This window comes from Citrus sinensis, chromosome 1 (genome assembly GCF_022201045.2).
Source record: "Citrus sinensis cultivar Valencia sweet orange chromosome 1, DVS_A1.0, whole genome shotgun sequence".
Taxonomy (NCBI): domain Eukaryota; kingdom Viridiplantae; phylum Streptophyta; class Magnoliopsida; order Sapindales; family Rutaceae; genus Citrus; species Citrus sinensis.
The window spans coordinates 18,368,088-18,395,836 of record NC_068556.1 but is presented as its reverse complement, the minus strand read 5'-3'; the positions used below and the strand labels follow the sequence as shown (position 1 = coordinate 18,395,836).

Below are 27,749 nucleotides of genomic sequence, written 5' to 3'. Positions count from 1 at the left end.
TAAAATTCCATTATTCATTGTATGAATGTCACATCACACACACATGTCAGTTCATTTTAAACGAATTTCATTATGATAATTGTTGTACTTCACTTAACTGATCACTTAGGTCGAGTAAGAAATCCTAAGTACTTTTACAATTACAATATTATTATCCAACCAGGACTAATTTATATATGTGTCATCTTTTAGGGATACTTTGAGTACGACATGGGTTTGAAGAAGTCTTTCTATAAACATGTACTTTTGATCACGAGGTAAGGTACCTTGGTCCTGAAAACAGTCACCAAAAGCTCACAACTCTCCTCTCTCTTTAACTAAATATATATCCAAATTTCAAACAATCTAAATAATAATAATAATAGCAGCAGCAGCAACAATAATAATAAATAAATAAATCCCATTCTTAAGATACCCGACATTTACTCAAATTTTCCAAATCCACTATTTTTTCTTTAAATGCACCGATTCCATATATAACATTCAAACATGAATCATGAAAAGAAATGGGAAAAAAAAAGATCTCATTCACGTAAACTACCCCCAAATAAATGAACCATCATTGTTTTCAATGAATTAAACAAATTAAAGAAATAAAAAAGGATAAAAGTCAATTTAGTCTCTATATTTTAATATTAGTGTATATTTAGTTCATGTATTTTTAAAAATATCTTGAAACATCTCTGCAGTTAAAGTATTGATACTCCTACTATTAATTTTTATTTCTTTTGACTTACTTTTACAATATTACTCTTTTACAATAATTTTTTTAGGACATTAATAAAAAGAAAATAATTAAATTACCAATTTAGCCTTAGAAAATTAAACAAAATTATGTTAATTTTTTTGCAAGCACCATTTGCATACTTGGTAGTTTGCATACAATTTTGACAATTTAATTTTTGATAATTAAAAATTAATATAATTTTTATTTTTATTTTTTAGGGTTAAATTGGTAATTTAGTTATTTTCTTTTTATTAATGTCTAAAGAAAAAATTATTATAAAATGGTGATATTGTAAAAGTAAGCCAAAAAAAAAAAGTAACGATAAAGATGTTTCCAAGTGTTTTTAAAAATACAGAGACTAAACGGGTTTTACTCAATAAAAAAAAACACTACACTGTAAGAAGCCTTTTAAAATCAAAAGTGTCAAATGCTTTATTATGTTTCTGGAAGATGTGAACCCAAACTTTCAAATCTTCAATTTTTCACTTGCTCTTCGTGGTTTGAGACTGGGATTTACTTAAATATTTTCTCTCTCTTCAATCCCACTTTGCGTTTCTTCACTCCTCAAGAGCGATGGCTAAAAATTTAAAATAGTAACTGTAGAAGAGATGAAATTAGGGTTGCTTATTTGGGGACAGTTGCAAAAGGGTGGTATTTTAGTGAGAAATTTTGGGAAGAGTAAAGACGAGAGAGGGAGAGAGGGAGAGAGGGAGATCGAGGTACAACTCAAAAAAATTAGGGATTTGAGTGAAGTTAGGGTAATTTTTTTATTTATACATATGTATAAAAATGACGTTTTTTAAACTACGAGTCATACTTTTACCTTGTAAAATATAATATGTTTTTGGATAATGAATCATCTTTTAACTTCTTATGAAATTAAAATTATCATAGATCACTTTGTACCTACGAAAGAAGTCATCTAAAAGAAAAGATAACAGTTGTTTAGACGCGAGTCATCTATCGAATGTCATCTATTGAATTTATTGTAGTAGTGTTGGCAACTTCAAATCTTTAACTTAAATATCAGAGGGTTCTCGCGGTAACAACACTGGCGCCCTTACGATCTCTTTTGTTTTGTAAATGAAGAGCATCGTAACAAAAGACCGGAACTTCCCCAAACTGCCAAGGCGTTAAATCAGATCTCTCCTCTATACAAAAATCTTGGTGCCAACAATAATATTTATATTAAAAAAATTGAGATAATGCATTCTACCGCACAGGAAGTTACCATGAAATTTCATTTAAATGATTAAAGAAGAAGTTACTCATTATTCAAATAAAAGGATTGATAGCTGACCAAAGTCCCTTGTACGGACAGAAATTGTTGTTAGAATCGAATAAAACGTTGTCACAGACCACAACAAAAGCTAGATATTATTCTTATTTAGGATCTTACAAAGTTCAAGGACGGCATTTGCGACGAAATTTTGATTTAAAATGTATATGATCTCTATTAGAATTAATTGCCGACCATTTAGAAGAATCTGAAAAAAAAATTGTGAAAATAAGGGCACCCAGATAACGACGAGGACAGCTCTTGCCAGTTAAAGAGATATGTTTATTTTATTTTATTTGACAGTTATATAAATTGGTGCAATTTAGAAGCTCCAGCCTACAGGTCAGAACTTTTTTTTTTTTTTTTTTTTTCTGTTGCTTCAAGGAATCGAAGGATGAAATTTGGTATTGGCCAGCCTGCCCAATGGAAAGCACAGTTTTGTGGCTGTGGAAATGACTGTGCTACATGTAAGTTCACTCCATCTCATATGATCCAATTATATCATCTATCCGAATGTTAATATGTGAGCTAATAACATTTACCAATTTCACTCATTAGTTGATTGTTGTTTATTGCCATTCATTTTTTATTACGGTGACACATTTCAAAATGCGAATTTAAGGTTAGGACTAGCGAAAATAATTGAATTCTATGATTTCATATTCTTTTTTTTTCATATATTTAATTTTTTTTATCATAATGGTCTTGATTTTTATATTATAGAACTTTGATATTACTCTTAGAAATCAAATTTAAATCTCATATTAATCTAAGTTGAGCGGAGCTTTTAATGTTATCGCACTCCAATTGAGGTCATATCAACGTGAAATCCAAATTCTTGTTGATTCTGGCCACAAATCCATCTACTTACTCATATTTTATGTGCATGATTTTTTTGTTCGTAATTAAGTTAAATGTAGCCGGTTGAATTTATTTAACTGATGAGTCACCGCAGGTTGCATAACATGTTGGCTCCCATGTGTCACCTTCGGTCAAATCGCAGAAATATTGGATGAAGGACAAAGCTGTAAGTATAATTTCTCAGACACAGTATCAAATTACAAAAACGTTTGAGCATTGACGATTAATAATTAATTAAAAAACCAAAAAAAAATAAAAATGAAGCATCTTATTTCTTCCTGCGGCTAATTTTTGTGTTGTAGCTTGCTGCACTCAAGGTTTTGTATACGTAATTCTATCTCTATTTGCATGCAACTGCCTCCTCTCATGCGTGTATAGAGGCAAACTACGAAAGAAATACGGCTTGCAGGGAAATTCTTTCTGTGATTGCTGTGTTCATTGCTTCTGCGAAACCTGCGCTCTTTGCCAAGAACACGCCGAGCTCAGAAGTAGGGGACTCGACCCATCTAGAGGTTGTGCTACTATTCTTACACTTACATATATAGTTGAAATACATAATTCACAACGTTATATTTCTCTCAATTATTACCATATCACATTAATTAATAGTAATCAATGATTTTGTGTGTTGATGTATTATGTATATAGGTTGGGATGGTCAACCGATAACTGCAGCTCCGGCGCGGATGATTCCCTCCATGTTTAAAAAATGATGTCTACCTAGGGTAGATGATTCAATATCTTCTTTCGTTTTGTGGGAGCTTAATAAATGAAATGAAAGAATTAGAAATATGGGAGTGTACGTAATAAAAGGAAAGGGCAAGATCTTATCGCGTGTATGTGGTGTACGCACTTTCTAAAATATGAATTTGATGTCTTACAATATTGTAAAAGACTTTTATCATGTTAAAAGATTCTTTTACAATGTTGCAAAAAATATCTAATTTGCACTTTAAGCACTCATCAAATGAACTGTAATTTTTTTACTGTTTTAAAACAATGTGTTGGACAATGCAAGAAAGAACTGTATTGCGACAGGCCAATTAAAACACTACGAAATCTTTAAAATAAAGCACAACCATGGCAGAAAATCGAATGATGATGCGACCAACGAAACAGAGCACCTAATCATTGTGTCATCCTACTGGGCATGCAGCTTCTCACCAGTTAGACAATCTGCATGCGATTCACAACACAAGCTAACTAGTGAAGAAATTAACCCCCACGCCATGCTAAGTTGATCAAATCAGAATTGAATAAATAAACTTTACTCTGATGATCACTAGCATTAATCATCACACTTTCAAGTGTAAGTTCTTTAGCATTGCATCGTATCAGTTCCTTCCCATTGTTTACTAGATAGTCATCAATCACCCAGAGTAAATACCATCTGATCGAATTTTTTTTTTTTTTTATCTACTCAATGGTGATTCTTACATCGGCATAAGAGATTTCATCGAAGAGTGCGCGCCGCCCAATATTTCGAGGAACTTTTATGCAACTGTTCAACGATGATGATCCACGATTTGAAACAACCTGAAAAATGTGTTTGTTGTTTCCGATTTAGCTAACTAAATTGGCGGTGACACTCCTTTATCTTCTGTATGACGACGGCATTATGGTAGTCGATTTATTTGGGGAGCGCATGAGACACCGTATATCTTTTCTCATCTGCCGACGATTATGCAACACCGGACGCCGACGACGGCGCCAGAGACATTGCCAACACCGGTGATGGCTTCGCTATTTTAGTTATTTTTTAATAAATAAATTTCCAAAAATTTATTAATTATATTGTTTCGTTGAATGGTGTATATTAGAAATATGTTGTTAAGATGAGGAGAAAATTGGTATTGCAGATTATAATATCAGATATCTGATATTATGATTTTTAATAGCATTGGATGTTTAGCAAATGTGTATATATATATATATATATATATATATATTTGAATCAGATTTTCAAATAATTTATTTTAACAAGTATTGAACATTTTTAGTTGTTAGATTATCCGAGTTAACGATTTAAAGCCATTTCAAACATGATATCATATAATTATCCAAATCTTGTTATTTTTATTTAGGGATCATAATGCATAGAACTTGTTTGGTAGTGAGATGTTGTGATTTTGAATTATATATATTATTGGATAAAACTTAAATTTATTAAAGAAAAGTCCATAATTTTTTTTTAAAAAATATCTTTTGTCATAACTTTTATATGTAATAATTATTAGAAAAAAGTATGAAATAAAAAACTACTCGTTGGGCTGTGGAGCCGCAACCCAATGGGTTTTACAAAACACCTTATTAGAAATCAAACCCAAATGAGCCCATAATCCATTGGAGTATAAATATGTGTGTATGTATATTTCAATTAGATATTTATGACCATGTTACAGTTAGGGACAAACTAAAAAATTTAAAAAAAATATTAATTTAGTGTATTTTATCTTTTGGTGTATTAAAATTTATACTTTTTTTATTTTTTAATTTATACCTAATTTCAATATGGTTAGAAGTCTTTTATTAATAACCTAAACTCTCTTTGACAAAATAGGAAAAGAATATTATATCACCAATAGGAAAAATTCTATAATACATTAAGGGCCCGTTTGGTTTTATTTATATATCATGGGACCGGATAATTTTAGTGTAAAATAATACTTATATCGTGTTTGGTGTAAAAAAAAAAAAGTAAAGGTAGGATAACAATAATGAGCCCGTCACTTAATCCCCAACAGTGGAAAAATTCCATCCCAAGGGGACCCTTGGGATTACATTTTCTAAACTAAAACTTTGTCCTCAATCATTCATGCGTTTAAAAACTATAACATGTTCAATATAAAAAATAAATTAAGGGAAGATTTTACATTTTTTTAATAAATTTGCCAATAATTATTGATTTAAGTTAGATTATATTACATGTCATTTTAAATTAAATCTAAGATGATTTTGATAAATTAATATATATAAGACATATTATTAGTTACTAGCTAATCTCATGGCATACCACACAAGACATGATTATTTATAGTCCAATCCAATATTGCACCAAACACAACATAATATTATATATAATCCAGTATTATCTAATCCAATCATATTTTATCCAATTCGATCCAATCCAATCAAATCCAATCCGTCATACCAAACGAGCCCTAAATGCACCATATCCTTCATATAATAAATAAATAATATTATGACATATGTGCATTTATTATGAAAGATTATTATGTAAGTAGTGATTATATTAAATTCAACTATATATGTTATACATGCATCAATTAATTCTATTACATCTGATATATTATAGAATTTATCGACTAATACTCACATAGTCAAATGGTCGAAGTGGAATCTCGATACCAATCAAAGTACACGAGACTTTCCAAATTTTTTTCATTTTTTTCTTTTAATCAGCCATCCGGTTTCAAAGTCAGTGACATTATATAGAAGGGAGATAACAGTAAGGGAGAGGATTTTGGCCCTTGCTTTAATGATCTCAAGCCTAATCGCATTTCATTGAAGAGGGGAGGTGTATGTTAAAAAAAAAAAATTCCATATGCAAGGTCTGACCGGCTCGTGTTTAATTTGAGTTCTAAAAAATCAAACAGAAATCAATAAAATATAATTATTTGATTAGAGATTTGATTTAGTGCGTATAGTCGCACATTATTCTATGAGTAATGATATAGTCACAAATTTTTGTACAAATTGATGTGACATGATAAAATTGGTTGAATTAAATATCTCTTGACCCACATGATTTATTTATATTATTTTATATTTTTATTCAACCAATTAATTAATAACACATCAATTTATAGAAGATAAGTTTGTACTAACAGTTTGTGGCTATATCATCACTCTTATTTTATTGATAGATCTATGGATTTCGCAACGGAATCCCATTAATGAAAACTCATCATGTGCGTAGTCACGCACAACAAGATAGGCATGTGCATGCATCCGATCGAATTTCCATACAATGGCGTCCAAGCCACGAGTATTATATGCGTAATTACAACGCATTTTTCACCCTTGTATGACTAGAAGAGTTGTTGTGTTGTGTAGTCAAAGCTGCAGCACTCATGGCCGAGTCAAATAAGATCGCCGCCCGCCTGGCCCCATGGTGTAGTGTTTATCCCTTTCAAACTAAAAACTTAAAGTTAACGTTAAATATTTTGACAATATTACAATTATAAAAGCTTTTTTATTCAATAATTAAACTAACAATCAATAATTGGTCAAGTCACATTCAAAAGAAAAAAAAAATAGTAATTGGTCACGCCGTCCTAATAAATCCGCTTAGACAGGTACCTTATATCACATAAGCTCATTTTCAAGCATTTCAATACTGGTGTGCCTTTTTTCTCCCCCCCTGAAATTCAAGTAAGTAATGGAATTTTAACACTGGTGTGTTAAATAACAAATAAATAAATAAACTAGAGTGTGTTAAATAAATAAACAAATAAATGCAGTTCAAACTTCAAACAAATAGACTTGAAATGATTTGAAAAGATTTAGCTGTGGAGTCTATTCAGAACAGAACATCATAGTAATGTGAAAACATAGGATAAAATGAAAATGGTAAATTTATAGTAAAAATATCAAATTATAAGGAGTATTTATATTTATATTGAAGAATTTAACACAATGGGGACAAAACAATTGTAAAATTATATTAGGTAATAGTACTAAATAAAAAATTAACATTTTTATTAAAGAATAATATAATTCCCACAATTTTATAATTATTTTTATTAATCGTTGTGTCGCTGTTACGGCTATTTATCATTTTTAAACCATGAAAGACTAAACAAATAGGCAAGTGAAAGACATTCCTCCTCCATCGGTGCTACAAAGCGGACTACAGCTTGACCAAACAAATAGCCAAGAAGTTTCATAGAAGCAGCCATGACTAATAATAATAAACTAAGAAATTCGGATCTCTGTCTTTGCAGTTGCAGATCAAACCAAGTGAAACCAGCTTGTCATTTCCTTAACTAAATTTCTTTATCATCGCATTGTGGTGACTCCTCTCTTGACATTGAGCTTTTGGAGAGAAGTTATTGTTGATCATCACAGGCTTCACAACCGCCAGCCATGTCTAATATAGTCAAAGAAGCTTGGAGAAAATATCTTATACAACTCCAAGTTCACCCTTTGAGAACCAAGGTCTGTTCTGTTCTTCTTCATCTTCAATACCCATGTTTTTATTTTAACATAATTTTGTTTATTAAATTTTGTTTTGATTATAGGCAATCACAGCTGGGGTACTAGCTGGGTGTAGTGATGCAATTGCCCAGAAGATTTCTGGGGTCAAAAAGCTTCAACTGAAAAGATTGCTGCTTCTTATGGTACCTTGAATTTCACTGAATGATGTAATGTTTTGATGGTGTTCTTGTAGTGATTATGTTTTGAGTATAGAAATTTCTATTTTGCAGCTTTTTGACTTCGGATATGGAGTACCATTTGGGCATTTTCTTAACAAGTTCTTGGATGCCATTTTCAAGGGAAGGGACAACAAATCTGTTGCAAAGAAGGTACCCTCTCTGCTTATTACATTCAAATCAAATTTCTTCTCATGCCTAGTTCATGAAGCTCTCAGAATTCAGATATTTTGATTGAGAATTGAAAGTTTATAATTTTGATTGATGAACCAGGTATTATTGGAGCAACTAATATTTTCCCCTTGGATCAACTTTCTGTTCATGACTTACTTTGGCTTGGTGGTTGAAGGTGCATAAGCGTTTGAATTATTAATTTCTTTTGATTTATAACATCAGAGTCTTTCTCAGCTACAAACATCTGCATATTGTACAACTCAAGTTCTTGATTTATTAGTTGAAATTCATATTTTATAAAATGCGGACGTTCCTACCTAAGAAAGTTTATTCAATTTTATATGTCCCGAGCTTTGATATATTGTCATCAAGCTTCTCTGTTTTCGAAATATTGATCATGGATGTAATCTTAATTTGTGATCTTACAGCATTTCAAGCTGTAATCTTTCTGTTGCTGTATATCTAGTTGATTAAATTATTCTGGTATCGTAGGAAAACCATGGGGTTCAGTCATGAAGAAAGTTCGAAAGGACTATCCTGCTGTTCAGTTTACTTCATGGAAGGTATGAAATAACAGAACATCTTTTCTGCACACAGCAAAATTCATGAGAAGGATGCGGAATTATCAGCAACATTTTAAGCACTCATGATGCGTAATTTGCTTCCAGGTTTGGCCAACTGTTACTTGGGTGAATTTCCAGTACGCCCCTCAGCAATTCCGAGAACTCTTTTTCAGCTTGGTTGCCTCCTGCTGGTGTGCTCCTCTTAACCTTTCTTGCTTCCCTCAACAACGTATCTGCATAAATTTTTTTAGTATGATGCAGATTCAAGTAATTACGCATGAATTCTTTTGGTAAATTCTAAGAGTTTTTTTTTCCCCTGCAAATTAATCTCTCAGGGCTATCTTCATCAATTTGAAAGCTGAATCCGCTGCAATCAAGAAGGACTAGATGGAGGCTCCAAGGGGTCTAACCGGTCGAGTGATTTTCAAGTAGCCGAGTCTAAATCCTGAGGAAAGGAGGGATTTAAAAAATTGGTTTCAGTTTTGGCCAACCTTTTGCCTTTTTAAAATTAGCTAAATATAACAAGTAGGACTAGATGGAGGAATTGTTTTTTAAATTTGTCTTTGGGACTACTATTCAATGATTGGATGTCTGCATTTTATTCGACAATTATTTGTACAAAAGTGTTATTACATTCAACTCTCGGTTTAGAGTTATTGATCCGAATTTCATTAGGATCGGAGTACTGATAAATCTACTTCTGAGATGTTTTTCCAGAACAACAGGATTAAGCTGCAAAAAGAAACTTGTTTTTATTAATTGAAAAAAAAAAAAACAGAGATTATATGACACATTCCAAAAACTGGATTGTTGATAAATGAATAATTTGCAGAACAACCAATTAATGGATCAATGCGGGTCAAACCGGGTTAAATTGACCTACCATTTCTTCATACACGTGGCGCACGTAAAGCATTCCTAATTTCCCAGCCTTTTCGTTATTATGAAATGGAAGTGACAGGTGAGATTAAACAAATCTACACGTGAAACAAGGGTGGCGCTGTTCATACAAAGACTTTTAAAGTGTTTGACCAAAAAATGGACATTTCAGATTCATCACAGCAACAAATAAATATCAGAACACCGACCCCGATCTCCACCTACCAGTACCAACTCGTCATTTCATGTATCATTGCGTTGTTATTTACTTGTTTATTTGTCTGCGTAAGAATTGAGAGTGAGTTTTTGAAGAGCAGTTGTTGAATCGTCATTCGCTCATCACCAGGCTCTTCACAGGCTTACGGTCGCCAGCCAGCCATGTCTGATGTAGCCAAAGAAGCTTGGAGAAAATATCTCATACAACTCCAAGTTCACCCTTTGAGAACCAAGGTTTGTTCTTTTCTCTTTCTTCTTCATTATCCATTTTTTTTTCTTTAAATTTGTTTTGTTTTGATTATAGGCAATCACCGCTGGTATATTAGCTGGGTGTAGTGATGCCATTGCCCAGAAGATTTCTGGGGTCAAAAAGCTTCAACTTAAAAGATTGTTGCTTCTTATGGTACGTTGACTTTTCATTGCTCTCCGTTATTTGGTTGTCAAGGAAGTCGGAGAAAAGGGTTTTGATTTGATAAATTCATTTGATTGATCAAGTTGTTAAACTAACTAGCTCAGTTAATTGAATGATCATGTAATAGTATCTGACATAAAGATAAGTGATACGTCTAAGTTGTTGCAGTTTTGAGAGTTTGATGTTTTCTTATTAAATGTTGAATATAGAAATTGTGTTTTGCAGTTTTATGGTTTTGCATATGGAGGACCATTTGGGCATTTTCTTCACAAATTGATGGATATTATTTTCAAGGGAAAGAAGGACAAGAAAACTGTTGCGAAGAAGGTACCCCATTGGCTTAACTTGCAACCCTCTGTTGTTTACCTCTCTGCAATACTTTTGGTCAATGATTGAAAATTGTGATTTTGATTAATTAGGTGTTGTTGGAGCAACTAACTTCTTCACCTTGGAACAATTTCCTTTTCATGATGTACTATGGCTTGGTGGTTGAAGGTGTGGCCGTTAGATTTAATTTCGTTGGGTTATTCGCCTCATCTTTATGTACATTTATGCTATCATTTCAGTTTTTCCATCTCTTAACTGAATTAGCTTTGCTTTCAGTAGGAATGTAGGGGGTGGCCCTTCTTATTTCGTCACATGTCAGCAATTCAAATTGTAGTATCTTTGTCATTCTTGTCTTGGCATTCATCGGTTTTTCAAAATAAATTATGGCGTTTGATTTCCAGAGCATGGTCTGTGATCAAATGAACAGGGTCAGTTCTGGAGAATTCCAATATCTGAAAGCACCTGACTTTTTCAATTCTACTTACCCATCTTTCAAAGTAATTTGTCACAATTTCAGATTGGCACTAAGTGCAACCTTTTTAACTTAATTTCAAGTTTTAAATAGCTCCATGCATCTATTGTTTCTAAATCTGAGCTCAGCCATCTAAAAGGAGTTAAGTGAAAACCGGCTTTTTTTAGCATGTTCAATATAGGTAAACACGACAAATATGTGGGCAGCTATTTGACTTCTTCCTGGTTGTGGATTGAGTGCTCCCATATTTACAAATCATTCACAAAAGTTAAAATAACCCTTCAACAAGGCTTCTGGTTCTGCCTCTTCCCTGTGAATGGAAAAATTTTCCTAGTTATTTATTGGCCAGCCTTAGTTGTAGTTCAATTTAGGGAACTGATGGTAATCATAAGATTGCTGACTATCCATGGTTGGTATTTTCACCTCATTTTTGGTTAATCAAAATAGCAGTCATTTTTTTGGTTAACATCAAACCTGAAATTCTAGCTGTTACTAATTAGGAACAAGAAAAAGTGCGTATTAGTGGTATTCCTGTAAGTAAAATCAAGAAAAGAATTGCAGAGTTTAAAAGCAAGCTATAACAATTAAGCAGATATTCTGAGGTGGTTTTGTTTTGCTATTGAAAGATAAGAAGGTAATGAGTTGCTGGATAAGCCTTTGTTCAGACAGAAGTTTCCGGTTTTCTTGGAAAGCTGGAGATAGGAACAGGAATGTGGCCCAGTTTTTAAATAGGTCTTGTTGGTTCAAATCCCTTCAAATAATGGAAACAGCTAGAAACCTTACCATATTTTGGAAGAAAAAGAAGGTGTTACCAAGAATGTTTTGAACAAAAATAACCTAACGGTGTAGGGATGATATAGTTTCAAGTTCCAAAAACCATAATCCTTTCAGCTTTCCGAATAGGTTTAAGTTCCAAAAACCATAATCTTTTCAGCTTTCCGAACCCTGACTAATAGCTAAGGTCCAAAACATATTGCTGCTTTATTTGCTATAAGCTATGTGTTCAAGATTAGATCTAGTTGTTGTTGGAGAAACTGTTACTAAGTTGTGGTGAAAAGCTTGTAAAACATTTCTATTGTACTTGCTTTTCCTAGTGCAGTGTATTATTCTATGATAGAGAATCAGATAATGTTCTCGAACTCTGACTAGTCCAAATGATTACTGGATATATTTTCCGTAGCTAAATAAAGTGAAATTTTTAAATCATCTCAAAAGTTTATTGAAACTTTGATATGCTCATGTTCTATTCTTAGTTGTTGGTGTATGAAGTAAATATATCACTGTTAGTTTGCAATGTTAGATTCTGTTATCCTGCAAACATTTGGGCTCAAAAATTTCTCTTTTCGCCTTCACACAAATGTTTGCACCCATTAATAGAAGCATTGCTAATTACATTATCTTAGAAAAATATCTATGCAATGTTGAATGCACACGACTTAGTCCTTTCAAAGAGCACCTTGTTTTTACGATCAACAATTTGGTTTTAAATATTATTTTTGGATATTGCAGGAAGATCATGGAGTTTAGTCAAGAATAAAGTTCGGAAGGACTATCCTTCTGTTCAGTTGACTGCATGGAGGGTATGAAATAACAAACCATCTTTCTTTTGTATTATCACTCTCAAAGCAAGTCCAACTGGTATGCAAATGTACTAACATTAAGTTATTATGCTTTTGACTTGCAGTTTTGGCCTATAGTTGGCTGGGTGAACTACCAGTACATCCCTCTGCAATTTCGCGTTGTGTTTCATAGCTTTGTTGCCTCATGCTGGTGTGTTCATACATTCTTCAGCTTAGCATTCTTGCTTCACCTAATAAATTCTCCTCCCCCATCAATCCGTGCTAATTTATCTTGCTTGCATGCGCATATTGATACACTGGAATCTATAAATCATATTCTAGATCACATTAATAATGAACCATAATTACTGATGAAGCAGCCTACTTACCAATGTACACAATTTGAAAGTTTGAATTTTTATGTAACTACCAAATTGCCCCGTGTCCTTTTTTGTTAAAGAATTTATCTCTACAACTCTGCTTTAGCATATTCTTTCAGAGTATAAAAATTATACGGTTACCTGAATGACACTGACATATCATCATATATTAATTGAAATCTTAGCATCATGAATCTGGAGTGTCTGTGTAGCTGGATACATATACAGAAGATTTTTTTCTAGATAAATTACATCTTAAAGTTATTTGATACTTTTAATATGCTTTGCAAAAGTAGAGAATCTATTTTCTCAAAATTTTGTGCTGGCAGCTGAAAGTGTGATATAGAGAATGCATGAATTCTTTGGTTCTAATGCATTTATGCGTGTGCGTTAATCTCAGGGCTATCTTCCTCAATTTGAAAGCAAGATCCGTTGCAATCAAGAAGGACTAGACGTAGGAACCTTTTTAATATCTGTCCAATTTAATTTCTTAGATTTTTATGTAAGACTTTTATAAGTGAAAAACCCTGTTTAAAATTATCCTCGCATTGTATAATTGGCTTTGCTCTATTATTTGGCATTATAATAAAATTTCATAATTTGCCTTGATATTAACATGCCAACTGCTAAAGCAATGTGATGGAAGCGTAATAATATTCTTGGCAAAAGTAAAGAACAGGCATCCTGCAAAAATTTTGCAAAGCAAAAAGGAAGTGTGCTGTGAATCTCCCTTTATAATCTTTCTTTTGTTGTTGAGCTCTTATGTTTTTTTTCTTATTTATTTATTTATTTATTTAATTTTGTTGTTCGTATTGTGTTGTGGTGCATTGTATACACTAGGATTTTTCTTTCTCCGATTAGAGAGGGGTTTTATTTGTATTAATGTGTTAAATCCTTCATTCTCCTATTAGAAATTTGTCATACTTGTAGTTGTATAAATTGTGTCTTGTTATTAGATGTGGTCCTCTTGTATCATACTTAGCCTGATGTGACCTTGTATTTGTACTCTTGTGAGGTGATGCATTAGTCCTTTAATGGAAGACATTTTTTTTCTCAGAAGAGACAGAAAATGAATTTGACAAAAGTGTTATAAAATTTTGAGAAAAAACATGAAAGAATTAAAATATCTTTTATTTTATTTCAAGCTACAATGATATTTTATTTAACAGGTAAATTTTTAATTATAAGCCATTTTTTAAAATCCATGACAATTGACCGTTTGATAATATCTTAGTTTCAGATTGATCAATCATGGTAATGAAAAGGGAAAAATAAACCATGAAAAAGATCAAGTGATGTGACTTAATAATCTATCTCAACCGTCCGTTCATGAATATTTTTCTTTTTCTAGTACATTAAACCTAATTTTTTATTTTGTATAATAATTATCATCTTGTCCTCCATTAGTTTACCTCCCCAAAACATGATGAACTGGTAAAAGTCGTAATCAAACGTCGATATCTCACGCCTATAAATCTGCCATGATTAATTAAGAACAAACCAGTCACGCAACACTAAATTGATAACATTTTATCCTCTCTTTGCGGGAAAATCAAGCTAATGCCGTGTAACAAATTTCATTGCGAGGTAATTATTAACATTGAATTTGAAACAAATCATCCAGCATTTCCACCTTCATCAACTGTCCCAAAGGAGGAAAAAAAAAATGTGAGGAAAAAAAAAATGTTTACTGATAGTAATTTTACGTTTAAGGATCTGCTTGGAATTGTTTTTGGAGGCTCAAGTTTGATTTTAAAAGATTAAAAATTAATTTTAGTATTTAATAAATTTTTTTTAGAAATTACTTTTTGACAAAATCACTTAATCTTAAAATAGATTTTGAAAGGTAGAGAAAGAGTAGTTTTTCAAAATATGATTTTGAGAATCAGTTTTATACTTAATATAATTTCATACATATTTTCATATACATTATAGATATCCAAAAAGAGAAAAGGACAAACACACCTCCAACGTTTAGCTAAATGGACAAAAATCTCCTTAATGTTTTAAAAAAGACATTTACACCCCAATTTATTATAATTTTACCATTATACCCTTCTAGCATATAAAAAAAATTAGATTATCCAATTTGTCTATATATTGTTAATAAAATTATAAATATACCCTTATTGCCTCATTCCTCTATTTAAATCTTTATCAATAACCAATTTTCAAAAAAGACATCTACACACTTAAAAAAAATTGTAAATAAATTATAATTTTAAAAAAATTGGTTATGAATACCATAATAAATAACATACAACATTGGTTATAAATGTACAAGTATAAATGATTGACATGTTGAGAACTGTTAAATATACAAGTTTAAAGTTTAAATAAAATTGGTTATTGATAACCAATTTTATTTTTAAAATTATAATTTATTTACAATTTTTTTAGGTGTATAGATGTCTTTTTTAAAAAATTGGTTATTGATAAAAATTTAAATAGAGGAATTGGGCAATGAGGGTATATTTATAATTTTTTTTTATAATATCCAACTTGTCTATTTATAATTTTATTAACAATATATAGACAAATTGGATAATCTAATAATTTTTTATATGTTAGAAGGGTATAATAGTAAAATTAAAATAAATTAGGGTGTAAATGTCTTTTTTAAAACATTAGGAGGATTTTTGTCCCTTTACCTAAACGTTGGGGGTGTGTTTGTCCTTTTCCCATCCAAAAATTATCCTTCTTAATTAGGAAATAAAATCATTAATTTAAAGAGTTTATAATTATTACCAATTATATTGAGATAAAAAATAAAATTAATAATAATTAAATGTTTATTTTAATTATCAATTATTATAAATACACAATAAAAAAATATTTTTAAACATGTTTATAAATGTATAAATATATTTCATTTAACGTTATATCTAATTCGGTCATTTACGTTCTTACAACAGCTTATCAATAAGATTTAGTAACAGCTTAACATGTTTATAAATACATACGACTACTTTTAAAATTTATAGTACTTTTAAAAATAAATTTGACCAAATATCTAATTAATTCTCTTTATAACTGACTGTTTCTACAATACAATTTTTACTAATTATTTTAACACCTACAGCATTATCAAACTGCTCCTAAGCCTGTTGATTGCATGCTTGCATTATTTATGCAAGGACCTGAAAACAAAACAGCCCATGGCTTAGTTTTAATTCTTGTCTGTAAATTGGCAAACATTTGGTTAAGGGGATCACATTCCAATACATAATTATGTTTACTTATTCAAATAAAGCCATATTAAAGGTTCTGATCTACTGTTAACATTGTTGCGGTAGGAGCATGGGCACTGGTTTTAATTATTTTTCTTGGCAAGACGTTGACTCGGGGGCAAATTCCCTTTTACGTCAATGGTTTCAGTCAATTACTGAAGGAATTAGTCCTCGCAACAGATGGAGAGTAATTAATAAGATTTTAATAAATATGGCCGTACAACAAAACTGTTTTTGAGTAATATTTAAAAATACAGATACTAATGGAATGTTTTAATATTATTCATTTTTCAACTGTCAAATTTATCCATTATAAAAGAATTGAATTACCCTCCAAAGTCCAAAGAGTGGGACTTCTGGGTAATTTTAAAAACACGAGAAAAATATTAATTTCGCTGTACTACAAAACACAAAATTGTAACTATCAATAATTTGGTCACTGAGAAAATCCGACTTTTTCTGAAATAATGGAGGGTGGTTCACGCTTTACATGCCATCAAATATTCTCAAATGGCCAAAAAAGAAAAAGAAAAAAGGAGTACATACATTTTAAATTAGAATTCAATTTTGTTGCTAATGAAACGGCTATCTTGGTCACTCATACATATCATGTGCAGGCACACGTTGCTGAAAATTTTACAGCTAAAGAAAATGGATCCATAACTCTGTGATAAAATATATATGTGTGGTGTTTATTCAGCTGTCATAATCTCTTTTATTTATTTATTTATTTTCCTTGGAGTAGGTAGGTGTTGAATTTGCTTTAGTTTGGACTGTGATTGATGGTTATTAGGTTAATTAACATAATGAATGGGGGGTGAAGTTGATTATCATCATAAGAGAAGGATTAGAGAGTACGTTCCAAAATTATTTAATTTAAAGAAATAGAATGAGCTTGCTTCATATTTAATTACTACTCCTAATTTATGTTTACGGACTTCTTGAGAAGGTGCTTGACCTCGACTTGGAAAGTCGTTTCAGCTAATTCAAAGAAAATGCCATAACAATAATAATAATAATAAGAAGAAGAAGAAGAAGAAGACAACAAAGCCAATGTCTGAGGTGGCGAAAACAAATCAAAACGACATTGGAAATGAGAGGGAAGGAGCAGATGAGAAAAGAAACAATAACGTACCACCATGTACGAAATAAAATTCGAAGACCCCTAAAAGATTTAATGAAAATTAATTTTTTTCAAAAAAAAATTACAATAATTCCATGCGTTTGTTCTTTTTCAAAAGAGAGGAAGCATAACAAATAATATACAGTATGCGTTATAAACTTGACAAAAAGTAATTTGCAATTGAGGGAAAGGGGTTTTTGCGTAAATTTTGTGGGGATTCCTATATTAATTTACTGGGGTTTCCCTTATAGACACTTAATTCCTTAATTCATCACATGCGTTGTTACATGTTCAATCAATTATACACAAATAAAGCTGAGAATTGAAAAGGCGCAAATGCAACACACCACTCAACCTAAAAAGCCGAAAAAACCATGTACGTTTACTCGGTAATGCCTTCTCCAAGGGGTTAAGGAGAAAGAAAAAACGACACACCGCTTGACTTCTACTTTTTTTTTTAATAGATTATAGGGAAATTATCATTCGTATATCCTAAATTTGTATTTTTATAAAAAATACTACAATACTTTAAGGGTGTATCAATCGTCCACCCTAAATTGACAAAAGTTATCCGTCGTCCACTAAACCGTTAGCTGCCGTTTGAAAGTTAACGGAATAGTAACAAATTGACGAATTTACCCTTAAAAATTATCACTGTATACCCTTAAAATCTCTTATTATCACTCATATACCCTTAAATTATCACTTGTATCACATGAAAAAACTAGATTACCTCTCTGACATCATCATTTCTAAATGGCAACTAACAGTTTGGTAGACGACAGATATATTTTGTCAACTTAGGGTGGATGACTGATATACCCTGAAAGTGTTATAGTAAATTTGATAACAGAGTAAACTAAGGGTATACAATTGATCATTTCCTTATATTATAATGTAATTTAATTTAGGGATATTATCATTCGTATACCCTCTAGATACTCTGTTATAAAAAATACTACAACATTTTGAGGGCGTATCAATCGTCCACCTTAAATTGACAAAAGTATCTGCCAACCACTAAACCGCTAGCTGCCGTTTGAAAGTTAACGGAATTATAGCAAATTGACGATTTTACCCTTGAAAAGTATCACTTGTATACCCTTAAATTCTTTTATTATCACTTGTATACTCTTAAATTATCACTTGTATCATATTAAAATACCAAATTACCCATCTGGCGTTATCCTATTTAAACGGTAAGTAACATTTTGGTGGATGACAAATACATTTTGTTAACTTAGGGTGGACGATTGATACACCCTCAAAGTGTTGTAGTATTTTCGATAACAAAGCATTTATAGGGTATATGAATGATAATTTCTCTTTAATTTATTTCCTATCAAGGTTCCGATCCCATAAGTTTTATTTCTCACTAAAGAGATTTTGGATGCGTTTAGAATTGAGGTACTATAACTTTTAAGCTACAGCTGTTGTGGAAAAAAAAACGGTAATTATAAAACAAAAATTAATAATATATAGTAAATGTAAATTTTAAATAATAATTTTGATAAAACTATTAATGATATAATAGATTTTTCATTATACAAGTAAAAAATCATATCAACATAACTTCTAAATTACAGCAGATAGTGTTTACTAAACACTTTAATGCTGTAGCTTTTAAGCTATAATTGTCGAACTTCAATCTCAAACGCACCCTTTATCAACTGAACAGGCAACGGCACCCCAGCACATAGAGATCTACTTCCACACATCATATACATACGCCATATCAAAATCTCACACACACAAAAGTTCATTCAACAAACTCTTGACATCGGGAACCTTGTAGAAGGATCGAATCACTATCCACACAAGATCAAGCACTAACTCTTCGTTGGTTATAATTTTCGTTTGTTTTCTTTCTTTCTTATTTTTTTAAAATTTTTTACATGGTTTTCTCAACTTCGAAGTTCCGAGTTAGCGGGTGCTTGCATGCAGCCCGCAAAAGCAAAGAGACTCAGTCATTAATTACTCATACCATGGCATAGCCGCTTAGGCATTCTTATTCTTCACGAATAATAATAATACAACACGAATAGTTCTATATGTAAAGCCACGATAATACATACTCTTACTTTCATATGCACACATCAACTTTAATGAGCAGCGTTATAAGCACATGCATGCAAGCATAAACACGTTCCATCCCGTATTTTATAAAATCGGGATCTATTGACAAAGTTGTAAGGTTTTTTTTTTTTTTTCAAAGGTAGCAATATATGAAAATAAAATAAGATATTCAGAAAAGCCAATATTACATTAATTTCACTAGCTACGATCGAAAGTCCTACGACATCAAAATAAAATTCAAAGCAGCAAATATTTAAAAGAGATAAAAGTTTTCAAATCATTTCCCGTCACCGAAGAAGAAGCCAAGAAGAATCAAAGTATCTAGAGAGAGTGAGAAACCCTCATGCATGCTTTGCTCGATGCTTAATGTAATGCTGCCACCCTTTTTAGCTTCACACAAAGACGGGAATTTGTCCCCAAAATTACCCCCCAAAAACAAAAAAAAACAAAAAAAAAAAAATTATGTGCGTCGACCCTTACGTGGACTCGAAGTTTTTCCTTGACCAATCGTGTTGTTCCACGTCATCCCATCTGGATCCACCTCGCCAGTTGAGTAGGATTAACTATCCCCGGTATGTGGGCCCCCTCGGTCTTCAATAAGCTCGCCACCTCAGCGTAGCTCTTCGTCTGCTCGTGCTCCTTCTTCTGCTGCAGGCTCGGCTCCTGCTGTTTTTGTTGTTGTTGCTGACGTCCTTCCGGCTTCGTCCAGCCGGCCAAAGCCACCGCCTCGGCTCGAGCCGGATCATACTTCTGACCAAACAACGTCCCCTTCGATAAGAACTCGTACGCCATGTACCCGGCTAGCAGCCGATTCGGACAAACTGGCTCACTGGAAACGGCTTTAGAACTGATTGACTTTGCTGTTGCATTAGCCGCGGCTTGAGCCTGAGCCGGATCCGGAGCCGATAGCTTGAATGGATAATGGGCTTCTCTCTCTTTTCGCTTTCTCGACGGCCCAGGCGTCAAAATCCTTCGCGGGTGGTTACTCATCACATGCCACGTCAGCAAAAAATTCCACTAATATTTTTCTATTTCCCAGGGAGACAAAAGTCAAATTGCGATTCGAAAGACGGGCAAAATCGTCCAATGATTTTCTGAGGGTAAAACCGTCAAATCATGCTTTTGGACTTTTAGCGAGAGGTTAACTAAAACTTCTACACGTGTCCAAGCCGTTAAAGTAACTGGTGAAGTTAACACCGTCAAGTTGCAGGGTAAAATAGGAAATTAGAAGGGGTGGACATTTAAAGTATTTTAAAAAAATCGTAAGCGAAAAATGTGGAAAAAAATTGAAAATATTCTAAAAAGTTCAAAACTTCAAATAAAGGAAAAAAACGACAGAGACAGACAGAAAGAGAGAACAAGAGAGAGGCGGTTATGGAAAAATCAGGATCCCGGCGACAGGTGACCGGAAAACAGAAATCCGGCGGGATCTATTGTACGGACGTCGGTGAGGAATACGGCGCCGGCGGTGATTAACGGCCGAGGAAGAATTCGAGGGACTAAAGCGAGAGAAAACAAAATAGAGAGAAAGAGAGAAATGGATTTTTATAGAAGAGGGGAGAGGTAGAGGAGAGAATGAGCAAGAGGAATGGTCCAGTTAATTTATATGGTTTCGCGATTGTTAAATGTCCCCATCTTTTGCAAGAAATAACGAGGATGCCATTACTTTATCATAAAATGACGTAAATGTCCTTCATTTTGTAACTTGTCAGTTGCAGCGCTTTTGTTTCCGTTCCATCTGTCGTTTCTAAACTTTCAGATAGGGTTTTGGTATGAATTTACGTTCCTGCCCTCAGCAGCTCAAATTAGACGTTAAAAAAGAGAGGGGTATTGCTACTGTGCGTCGGCTACACCGTCCATCCTTCACTAGTTTTTTTTTGTTATCCGTAACAAATTTTTCTACTTTATGATAATAACATTACCATTACATTTAACAAGTTTTCGTAACATAAATTGCATAAAAATTTAATTGCAAAAAAATACGGTAAATACATGTACATATAATAAAAAATTTATTATTAATAATACAAAACTTGTTACTAATAACAAAAAAATACAATAAATATATAATACAGCATTGCACCTTAGTCGCATTCAAAAGAGATAAATTTTATTGGGGTCCATAATGCTTCATTGTCCTTAGGATGGACCATTGTTTGTGGAAACTAAGGCTATTGGATAAATAGCAATATAAAGAGACAAATTTGCTTTCAATTTATTCGTTACATGATTAATTTGAAATTGGAAATTGTTGGTATGAATAAGTTAAAGGATCCAAAACGATTTTAGGTAATTTTATGTTTAGGACCACTAATTTGTACTCTTAAGATCTTGCGTACAAGAGTTTCATCACGTTCATTCAATGAAATCATATTACGTACATAACAAAATTGAGTCAGAAAAAAATAATAATAATATGTACATAACAAAATTTGTTGAATGGGTTATATTGATGATGAAACAATTAGCTTGTCTCTCCTAAAATTTTGTCCATGTGGCAATGATTATTACGATTCATATGTGATTTGTGTTTGATTTTAATTAAAATTCGTTCACTATATGATCGAGAAATTCTCCTTAATTGATGAATAAAATAAATTATTACTTTACACCTTTTATGTACGTAATCTACTTTGATCTTTATTCCTTCCCATGTTTTGAGTTTTCTTAACTTTAAAGGGGATGGTGTTAAAATAATATAAATCTAGTAATGGGATAAAATAATCTTTTTTTTCAGATTATGTTAATAAATAATATTAGGATAGCGATTCTAAAAGTAAATCTAATATGATTGTTGAATTGTCAATAGATTATCCATTCAATAAATACCATGTAACATGACACATTATTTTAAATTATACTTTTTAGTTGTATTACCATATATATGTAACTAAATAAAAAAATTTATAATCCTTTCAAAAAAAATTATAAATGTCAAAAAATTTAGTTTTCAAATAAAAATTAACATATGTAACTCATATGAGTTTCGCGTGTCAAACCGTCTGAAGTTTGAAGTGGTGCAATAAATATAAGGTGCGAAATTACTCATGGATGGGAGATGAATATAAATCGTCTCATGCAAATGAGATTTGATTCTAAGTTTTTCAATTACGCGATTTCAAATTTTAAATCGAGATCAAGATTCAATCGTTCAAATGGTGTAGAATGCTGTAATAAATGTTATTTGAAGAGGGAAAAAAAATCATGTTATCATTTTGTTGAAAGGGGGCATGTCTAATGATTTATTTCATGAAAGTAAAGGGCTAGCTGGTCGTGAGTTACTTGATGAATTATTAAAATCAAATAGACATTACATCACTCAATACGATTAGGAATTTCTTCTTTTTTTTTTTACTTCTTTGTCAAAAGTAATTAAAATTTTCATATCGGATATTATTCATATGAATGAACTTAAAGGAAGATTAAAAAAAACTTAATTCTCTATTATAATCATCATACAATGAGCAATTTTAAGAATTTTAATATTTAAATCTTAACTTAAGTTCCAACTAATATGGGATTTATTTATTGAATAGTGGTTATGTTGTTTTACAAGTTATAAAATCCATCATCTAATAAATTAATGATACATAGTATTGGAACTCAAATGTTAGGATCCCTAACATTATTATTGTACAATTTCACAATACTTTACTAATTAAAATTGATAAATTATAAACTTTTTTTTTAACTTATTTTGCAGTAGATCTTAGGCTTTATTTGGGATGGAGGTTGGGCAGCTGAATCTTAAAAACTACAGTACTAAAATGTTTTATAAACACTAACAATTATAACTTGAAGTTGAGTTGATTTGATTTCACAATTATATGATGAAAAACATATGATATCTTTATTATTTTTGTCAAAATTATAATTTAAACACTACACACTATTAATTTTTATTTTATAGTTATAATATTTTTTTCACAATAACAATAGTTTAAAAATTAAAACGCTTCAATACTAAAAAAGGTTTTAATTTATTTTATACAACAAGAGCAAATTATGTTATAAGCCACAACATATCCAAAGTCCAAACTGGCCCTTAAACATAAAATGTCCACGAAATGATAATCATCCAGGCATGCAACGAAATTATAACTTTATACTAAAAATAATCTTAATTAAGACGCCACATTGAGACTCGTTAATTAATAACATCATCCAATTAATAATCATGAAATTGGACATCAATGAAAATTCTTATCAAGTCAAGTATATGAATATATACCGATCTTAGGTCTACGGGATTTTAATAAATAGGTAACAACATTCTAACTCCTTTGTTAAAAATACAAATTTATTTATTTATAGTAAAATAATGTTACCACAAGTTTTTCATAAATATTATATTTTTCAAAAGGTTGAGGAGTGGAAAAAACTCATTAATTTTATAATTTTATACTCTCTTAGGATTCAAACTCAGTAGATCAGTCAAATTAAGTAATTTGAAATCTATTCGTTCTGTTATTCCAATGAATATCTAACTAATCAAAAATTTTGAATACATCTTTTTTTCTTATTTTGTTTTTTTGAAAAAAAAAACACTAACATCTTAAATCTACTTTGACTAGAGGGTTTTTTGACCTTTCAAACAAATTGTAAAATCATAAGGCTATATTTGTCAATTAGAAAAATATGAAGGGTAATCAAGTCATTTAATAGTAAAGGTCGGATGAGTGCGTGTGTGGAGAGGAAACGAGGGAATCCTGGGACGGTGACCAGTCATTTTCTCAATATGCTGTCTACTCCATAATCTGACAAGTGGCAAAATCTCAACCCTCCATCTTCTCAGTTGCATTGGCACTGTTGTCTTTTGCTGTTTTGTATTTCGTAATTTTTAATCCGGAGCACAATTAGACCCATTAACTTATAAAATAACATATATTTTATTTTATTAACTAATTAATTTTAAAACAAAATATTTTAATTAATTGTAAAAAAAAAACATTGATGTTCAATCTCATTTGTACAGATGAGAAAGCACGAAATGAATTGATTTTCATTCATGCAATAATTAAAAATAATAATATTAATTTTTTTTTAATTAAAGATCTAATTTTGAGAAGGCTCGCCAGTAGATATAAACTTTTGATACATAAGAACCGTGCTATGATTTTACAATTAATTATCATGTGTTATCTCAACCAACATAAGACTTATTCATAACACATCATCCGCCCACAATCTATCTAAATCAAAACGCGTGTGCATTATTTATTTGATAATTTACTAGTTATGACGATAATTACGATATATGATTACGATGTTAAACATGTGACATGATTTATTGGATGGCGAATTATTTATTTCAAAAGTATTTTAAGTTTTATATTCTTATTCATGGTATAATTTGCAAGATTTAGATTAGATACATGCCGGTACGCACGTTAACACATAATATCAGTCCTCTAAAATGTCAATTTGAAACCCAATTTCTTTTATTTCACATGGATCAAATCGTGATTATTTGAGACGAAATAAAAACAAAGTCTTTTTTATTATTCGCAAAAGGAGAATCATTTAAGATACGTTTATATCTTTAACACTACCAAAACAAGCATAATGCAAGCACAATCAAACAACTGAACTCTCTGCATCAAGTAATACTTTTTTTTTTTATTTTTCTGGTAGATTTTGATAAAGCTAACATACATAAGTTAACTTATTTTTATCTGACTATTATAAGAAATCAAAACAAAACTAAAAATAACAGATTAGGACTTAGGGTGCGTTTGTGATTAATGTTGGGCAGCTGTAACTTAAAAACTACAGTATTAAAGTGTTTGGTAAACACTAGCTGCTGTAATTTGTAAGATATGTTGATATGATTTTTCACTTATATAATGAAAAATATATTATATTTTTAATAATTTTGTCAAAATTATTATTTAAAATTTATATTTACTACATATTATTAATTTTTGTTTAATAATTATAGTTTTTTTTTCACATCAGTTATATTTTAAAAGCTACAACACCTTAATCCCAAACGAGACCTTACAAATATTAACTTCTAAAGATTTATAGTGCATTTACTTCCTAGATTGAGAAATTGGAATTATTGACACCGTTTACTTCGCAAGATGGAGACAAGAATTGGAATTGGAATCGGAATCGGAATCATGGGACCCACTAAAATTAGGAACATGGAATGGGAGATTGATTCCCAATGAGAATAGTGGGAATCAATCTTCTATTCCCATGATTGACCATTCCCCCCCCCCCCCCCAAAATCAAAAATACCCATTTTGTCCTTAATTAAAAAATTATTATAACTAATTAATTAATATAATTATTCTAATTCATTAATATATTAATGTTAGTTCTTGCTACTATTAACGATACAAATTTTTACAAATAATTAATATATTGATAATAATTATTAATAATAACATTTTTTAATAAATTATCACAATAATTAAAACATAAAATAATAATTATGACAATAGTTCATTAAGTATATTTTAGTAATTTGTTACGAACTTACGATCTAACTCATTTCGATTCTTACAGTTCAAGTAAACAATTTATTCTGATTTCATTTCACATTTCCATTCCAGCCAGTTCCCATTCTAGTTCATTTCAATTCCAGTTTAGTAAACGCACCATTAATTACATTTTCGTTTAGTAAGTAGTTATTATTAATGTTTTATGGTTCAAAATGTACAATCAAGTAAGGAATAAAATAATAAGAGAATATGATCCCATAACTTTTTTTTTTATTTTAAGTACTATTAGTGACAATTAATTTCTTTTTCCACTCATATGAACAAGATTCAATCCCAAAACCATTTAGCAAATGCATGAAATAAAATACGAATTTTCTACATGAAATAATATCGTTAGCAGAATGCTGTAATTACAACCATTGAGGTTGCTTTTTTCATGAAGTGGCATTCAATTTAGTAGGAGAGTGATTCAACTTCTCCACTTGAACGTTTACAGAGAATTCTCATTTTAAGCCATGGTAGCTTCGTATCCAATGATTCAATTGTACGAAGAAAGTTAGTGGTACCAATTTTCACTGCAGCCATATTTCCAGAGAGAATAATTTAGTTGCAGATTGTTTGGCAAAAATAAGAGTTGCTTTGGTCATTATATATCTGGTGAGATATTCCATTTGCCCCTACTCAAAAGTTTTTGCTGGAAGATTATCTTAGGGATTACCTGGTTATTAGTTTACTTAGTCGTTTCGTAATTCAACATTATTATTCTTTTCCTCCTTTTCTTTCTTTTTTTAATTTATAAAATTTGCATTATTCATCCAAAAAGAAAAAAAAGAAAAAGAAAAATGATCATTAACATATATATACATGTAAAATTTGAAAATTGCGATCGGACTATGAACTATTCTTTTATTTATCATGACTTCAATAAACTTGAGCATTCTAATTTTTTTTCCCCTTCACTAATAATTTACAGCTCTGCTTGAAACAATTATGCATAACATACTTAATCTATACATAACTTAAAATTCCAATATATAGTTTAAGAAAAATAAATTTTAATTAGGAGACACCAAAAGAATAGGGTTTTAAATTTAACAAGCAATCCATATATAGCTTTCCGAGTTTTTATTTTTATTTTTATTTTTGTGTTATATCCATCATTATCGAAGTCATAAAGAAATAAAAAAAGACTACATTTATTCGGAAGAAAATTAAATTAAAATTTACTTAAACAAGCATTGATGGGTTGGGTTGATGTGAAATTATATTGTCTCATTCGAGTGCTTTCCCTCGAAGATTAAACATTAGAAATATATACACATACGGTGCACATATAAATGGTTAGCCGGTCCACATCAGGTCCCAGGATTGGGAAATATTTGGTCTCCCCCCGCAATCGATATGAATATTTGACTTTGTCAATTGTGTTGTGCTTGCTCGCTAGCTTAGCTTAGCTTTAGCTACATACGTTTGATAAAATGAAATTAGAAATTATATATATTGTAACTATTTGCCTAAGATAAGAATGAATATTATAATAAGCAAAAATTAATAATATTCAATAAGAGCCATTCCCGTTATGGAAGCTTAATCTTATTATAATATATTAAAGCTCTTTGAAGT

General features: G+C 31.0%; 4 protein-coding genes across 4 annotated transcripts; 3 read left to right on the top strand and 1 right to left on the bottom strand.

Annotated features, from left to right (window-relative positions):
- Window positions 1-2,251: 2,251 nt before the first annotated feature.
- Window positions 2,252-3,799, top strand: LOC112495631 (cell number regulator 7-like). Its single transcript, XM_052442706.1, has 4 exons — window positions 2,252-2,473; window positions 2,962-3,033; window positions 3,170-3,379; window positions 3,516-3,799. The coding sequence occupies exons 1-4, from the start codon at window positions 2,401-2,403 to the stop codon at window positions 3,578-3,580; spliced, it is 420 nt and encodes a 139-aa protein (XP_052298666.1). The 5' UTR covers window positions 2,252-2,400; the 3' UTR covers window positions 3,581-3,799.
- A 3,905-nt stretch (window positions 3,800-7,704) lies between these two features.
- LOC102617138 (peroxisomal membrane protein PMP22-like) lies at window positions 7,705-9,674 on the top strand. Its single transcript, XM_006489617.4, has 7 exons — window positions 7,705-8,048; window positions 8,132-8,230; window positions 8,318-8,416; window positions 8,537-8,612; window positions 8,930-9,000; window positions 9,106-9,191; window positions 9,336-9,674. Exons 1-7 carry the CDS (start codon window positions 7,977-7,979, stop codon window positions 9,385-9,387), a joined length of 555 nt encoding a protein of 184 aa, XP_006489680.2. The 5' UTR covers window positions 7,705-7,976; the 3' UTR covers window positions 9,388-9,674.
- Window positions 9,675-10,020: 346 nt separating this feature from the next.
- LOC102616835 (peroxisomal membrane protein PMP22) lies at window positions 10,021-13,854 on the top strand. Its single transcript, XM_006489616.4, has 7 exons — window positions 10,021-10,329; window positions 10,400-10,498; window positions 10,733-10,834; window positions 10,927-11,002; window positions 12,816-12,886; window positions 12,991-13,076; window positions 13,646-13,854. Exons 1-7 carry the CDS (start codon window positions 10,258-10,260, stop codon window positions 13,695-13,697), a joined length of 558 nt encoding a protein of 185 aa, XP_006489679.2. The 5' UTR covers window positions 10,021-10,257; the 3' UTR covers window positions 13,698-13,854.
- Window positions 13,855-20,196: 6,342 nt separating this feature from the next.
- Window positions 20,197-20,664, bottom strand: LOC102616537 (uncharacterized). The gene has a single exon (XM_025092308.2). The coding sequence runs from the start codon at window positions 20,662-20,664 to the stop codon at window positions 20,197-20,199; it is 468 nt and encodes a 155-aa protein (XP_024948076.2).
- Between the last annotated feature and the right edge of the window lie 7,085 nt (window positions 20,665-27,749).

What these genes read in the sequence shown, in the direction of transcription:
- LOC112495631 (XM_052442706.1), top strand. Translation starts at nt 2,401, where the DNA reads ATGAAATTTGGTATTGGCCAGCCTGCCCAATGGAAAGCACAGTTTTGT. An exon ending in TGGAAATGACTGTGCTACAT is followed by an intron (nt 2,474 to 2,961) that starts GTAAGTTCACTC and finishes GAGTCACCGCAG; the next exon opens with GTTGCATAACATGTTGGCTC. An exon ending in GGGACTCGACCCATCTAGAG is followed by an intron (nt 3,380 to 3,515) that starts GTTGTGCTACTA and finishes TTATGTATATAG; the next exon opens with GTTGGGATGGTCAACCGATA.
- LOC102617138 (XM_006489617.4), top strand. Translation starts at nt 7,977, where the DNA reads ATGTCTAATATAGTCAAAGAAGCTTGGAGAAAATATCTTATACAACTC. An exon ending in AAAGATTGCTGCTTCTTATG is followed by an intron (nt 8,231 to 8,317) that starts GTACCTTGAATT and finishes TCTATTTTGCAG; the next exon opens with CTTTTTGACTTCGGATATGG. An exon ending in AGCTTGGTTGCCTCCTGCTG is followed by an intron (nt 9,192 to 9,335) that starts GTGTGCTCCTCT and finishes TTAATCTCTCAG; the next exon opens with GGCTATCTTCATCAATTTGA.
- LOC102616835 (XM_006489616.4), top strand. Translation starts at nt 10,258, where the DNA reads ATGTCTGATGTAGCCAAAGAAGCTTGGAGAAAATATCTCATACAACTC. An exon ending in TTCACCCTTTGAGAACCAAG is followed by an intron (nt 10,330 to 10,399) that starts GTTTGTTCTTTT and finishes TTTTGATTATAG; the next exon opens with GCAATCACCGCTGGTATATT. An exon ending in CTATGGCTTGGTGGTTGAAG is followed by an intron (nt 11,003 to 12,815) that starts GTGTGGCCGTTA and finishes TGGATATTGCAG; the next exon opens with GAAGATCATGGAGTTTAGTC.
- LOC102616537 (XM_025092308.2), bottom strand. Translation starts at nt 20,664, where the DNA reads ATGAGTAACCACCCGCGAAGGATTTTGACGCCTGGGCCGTCGAGAAAG.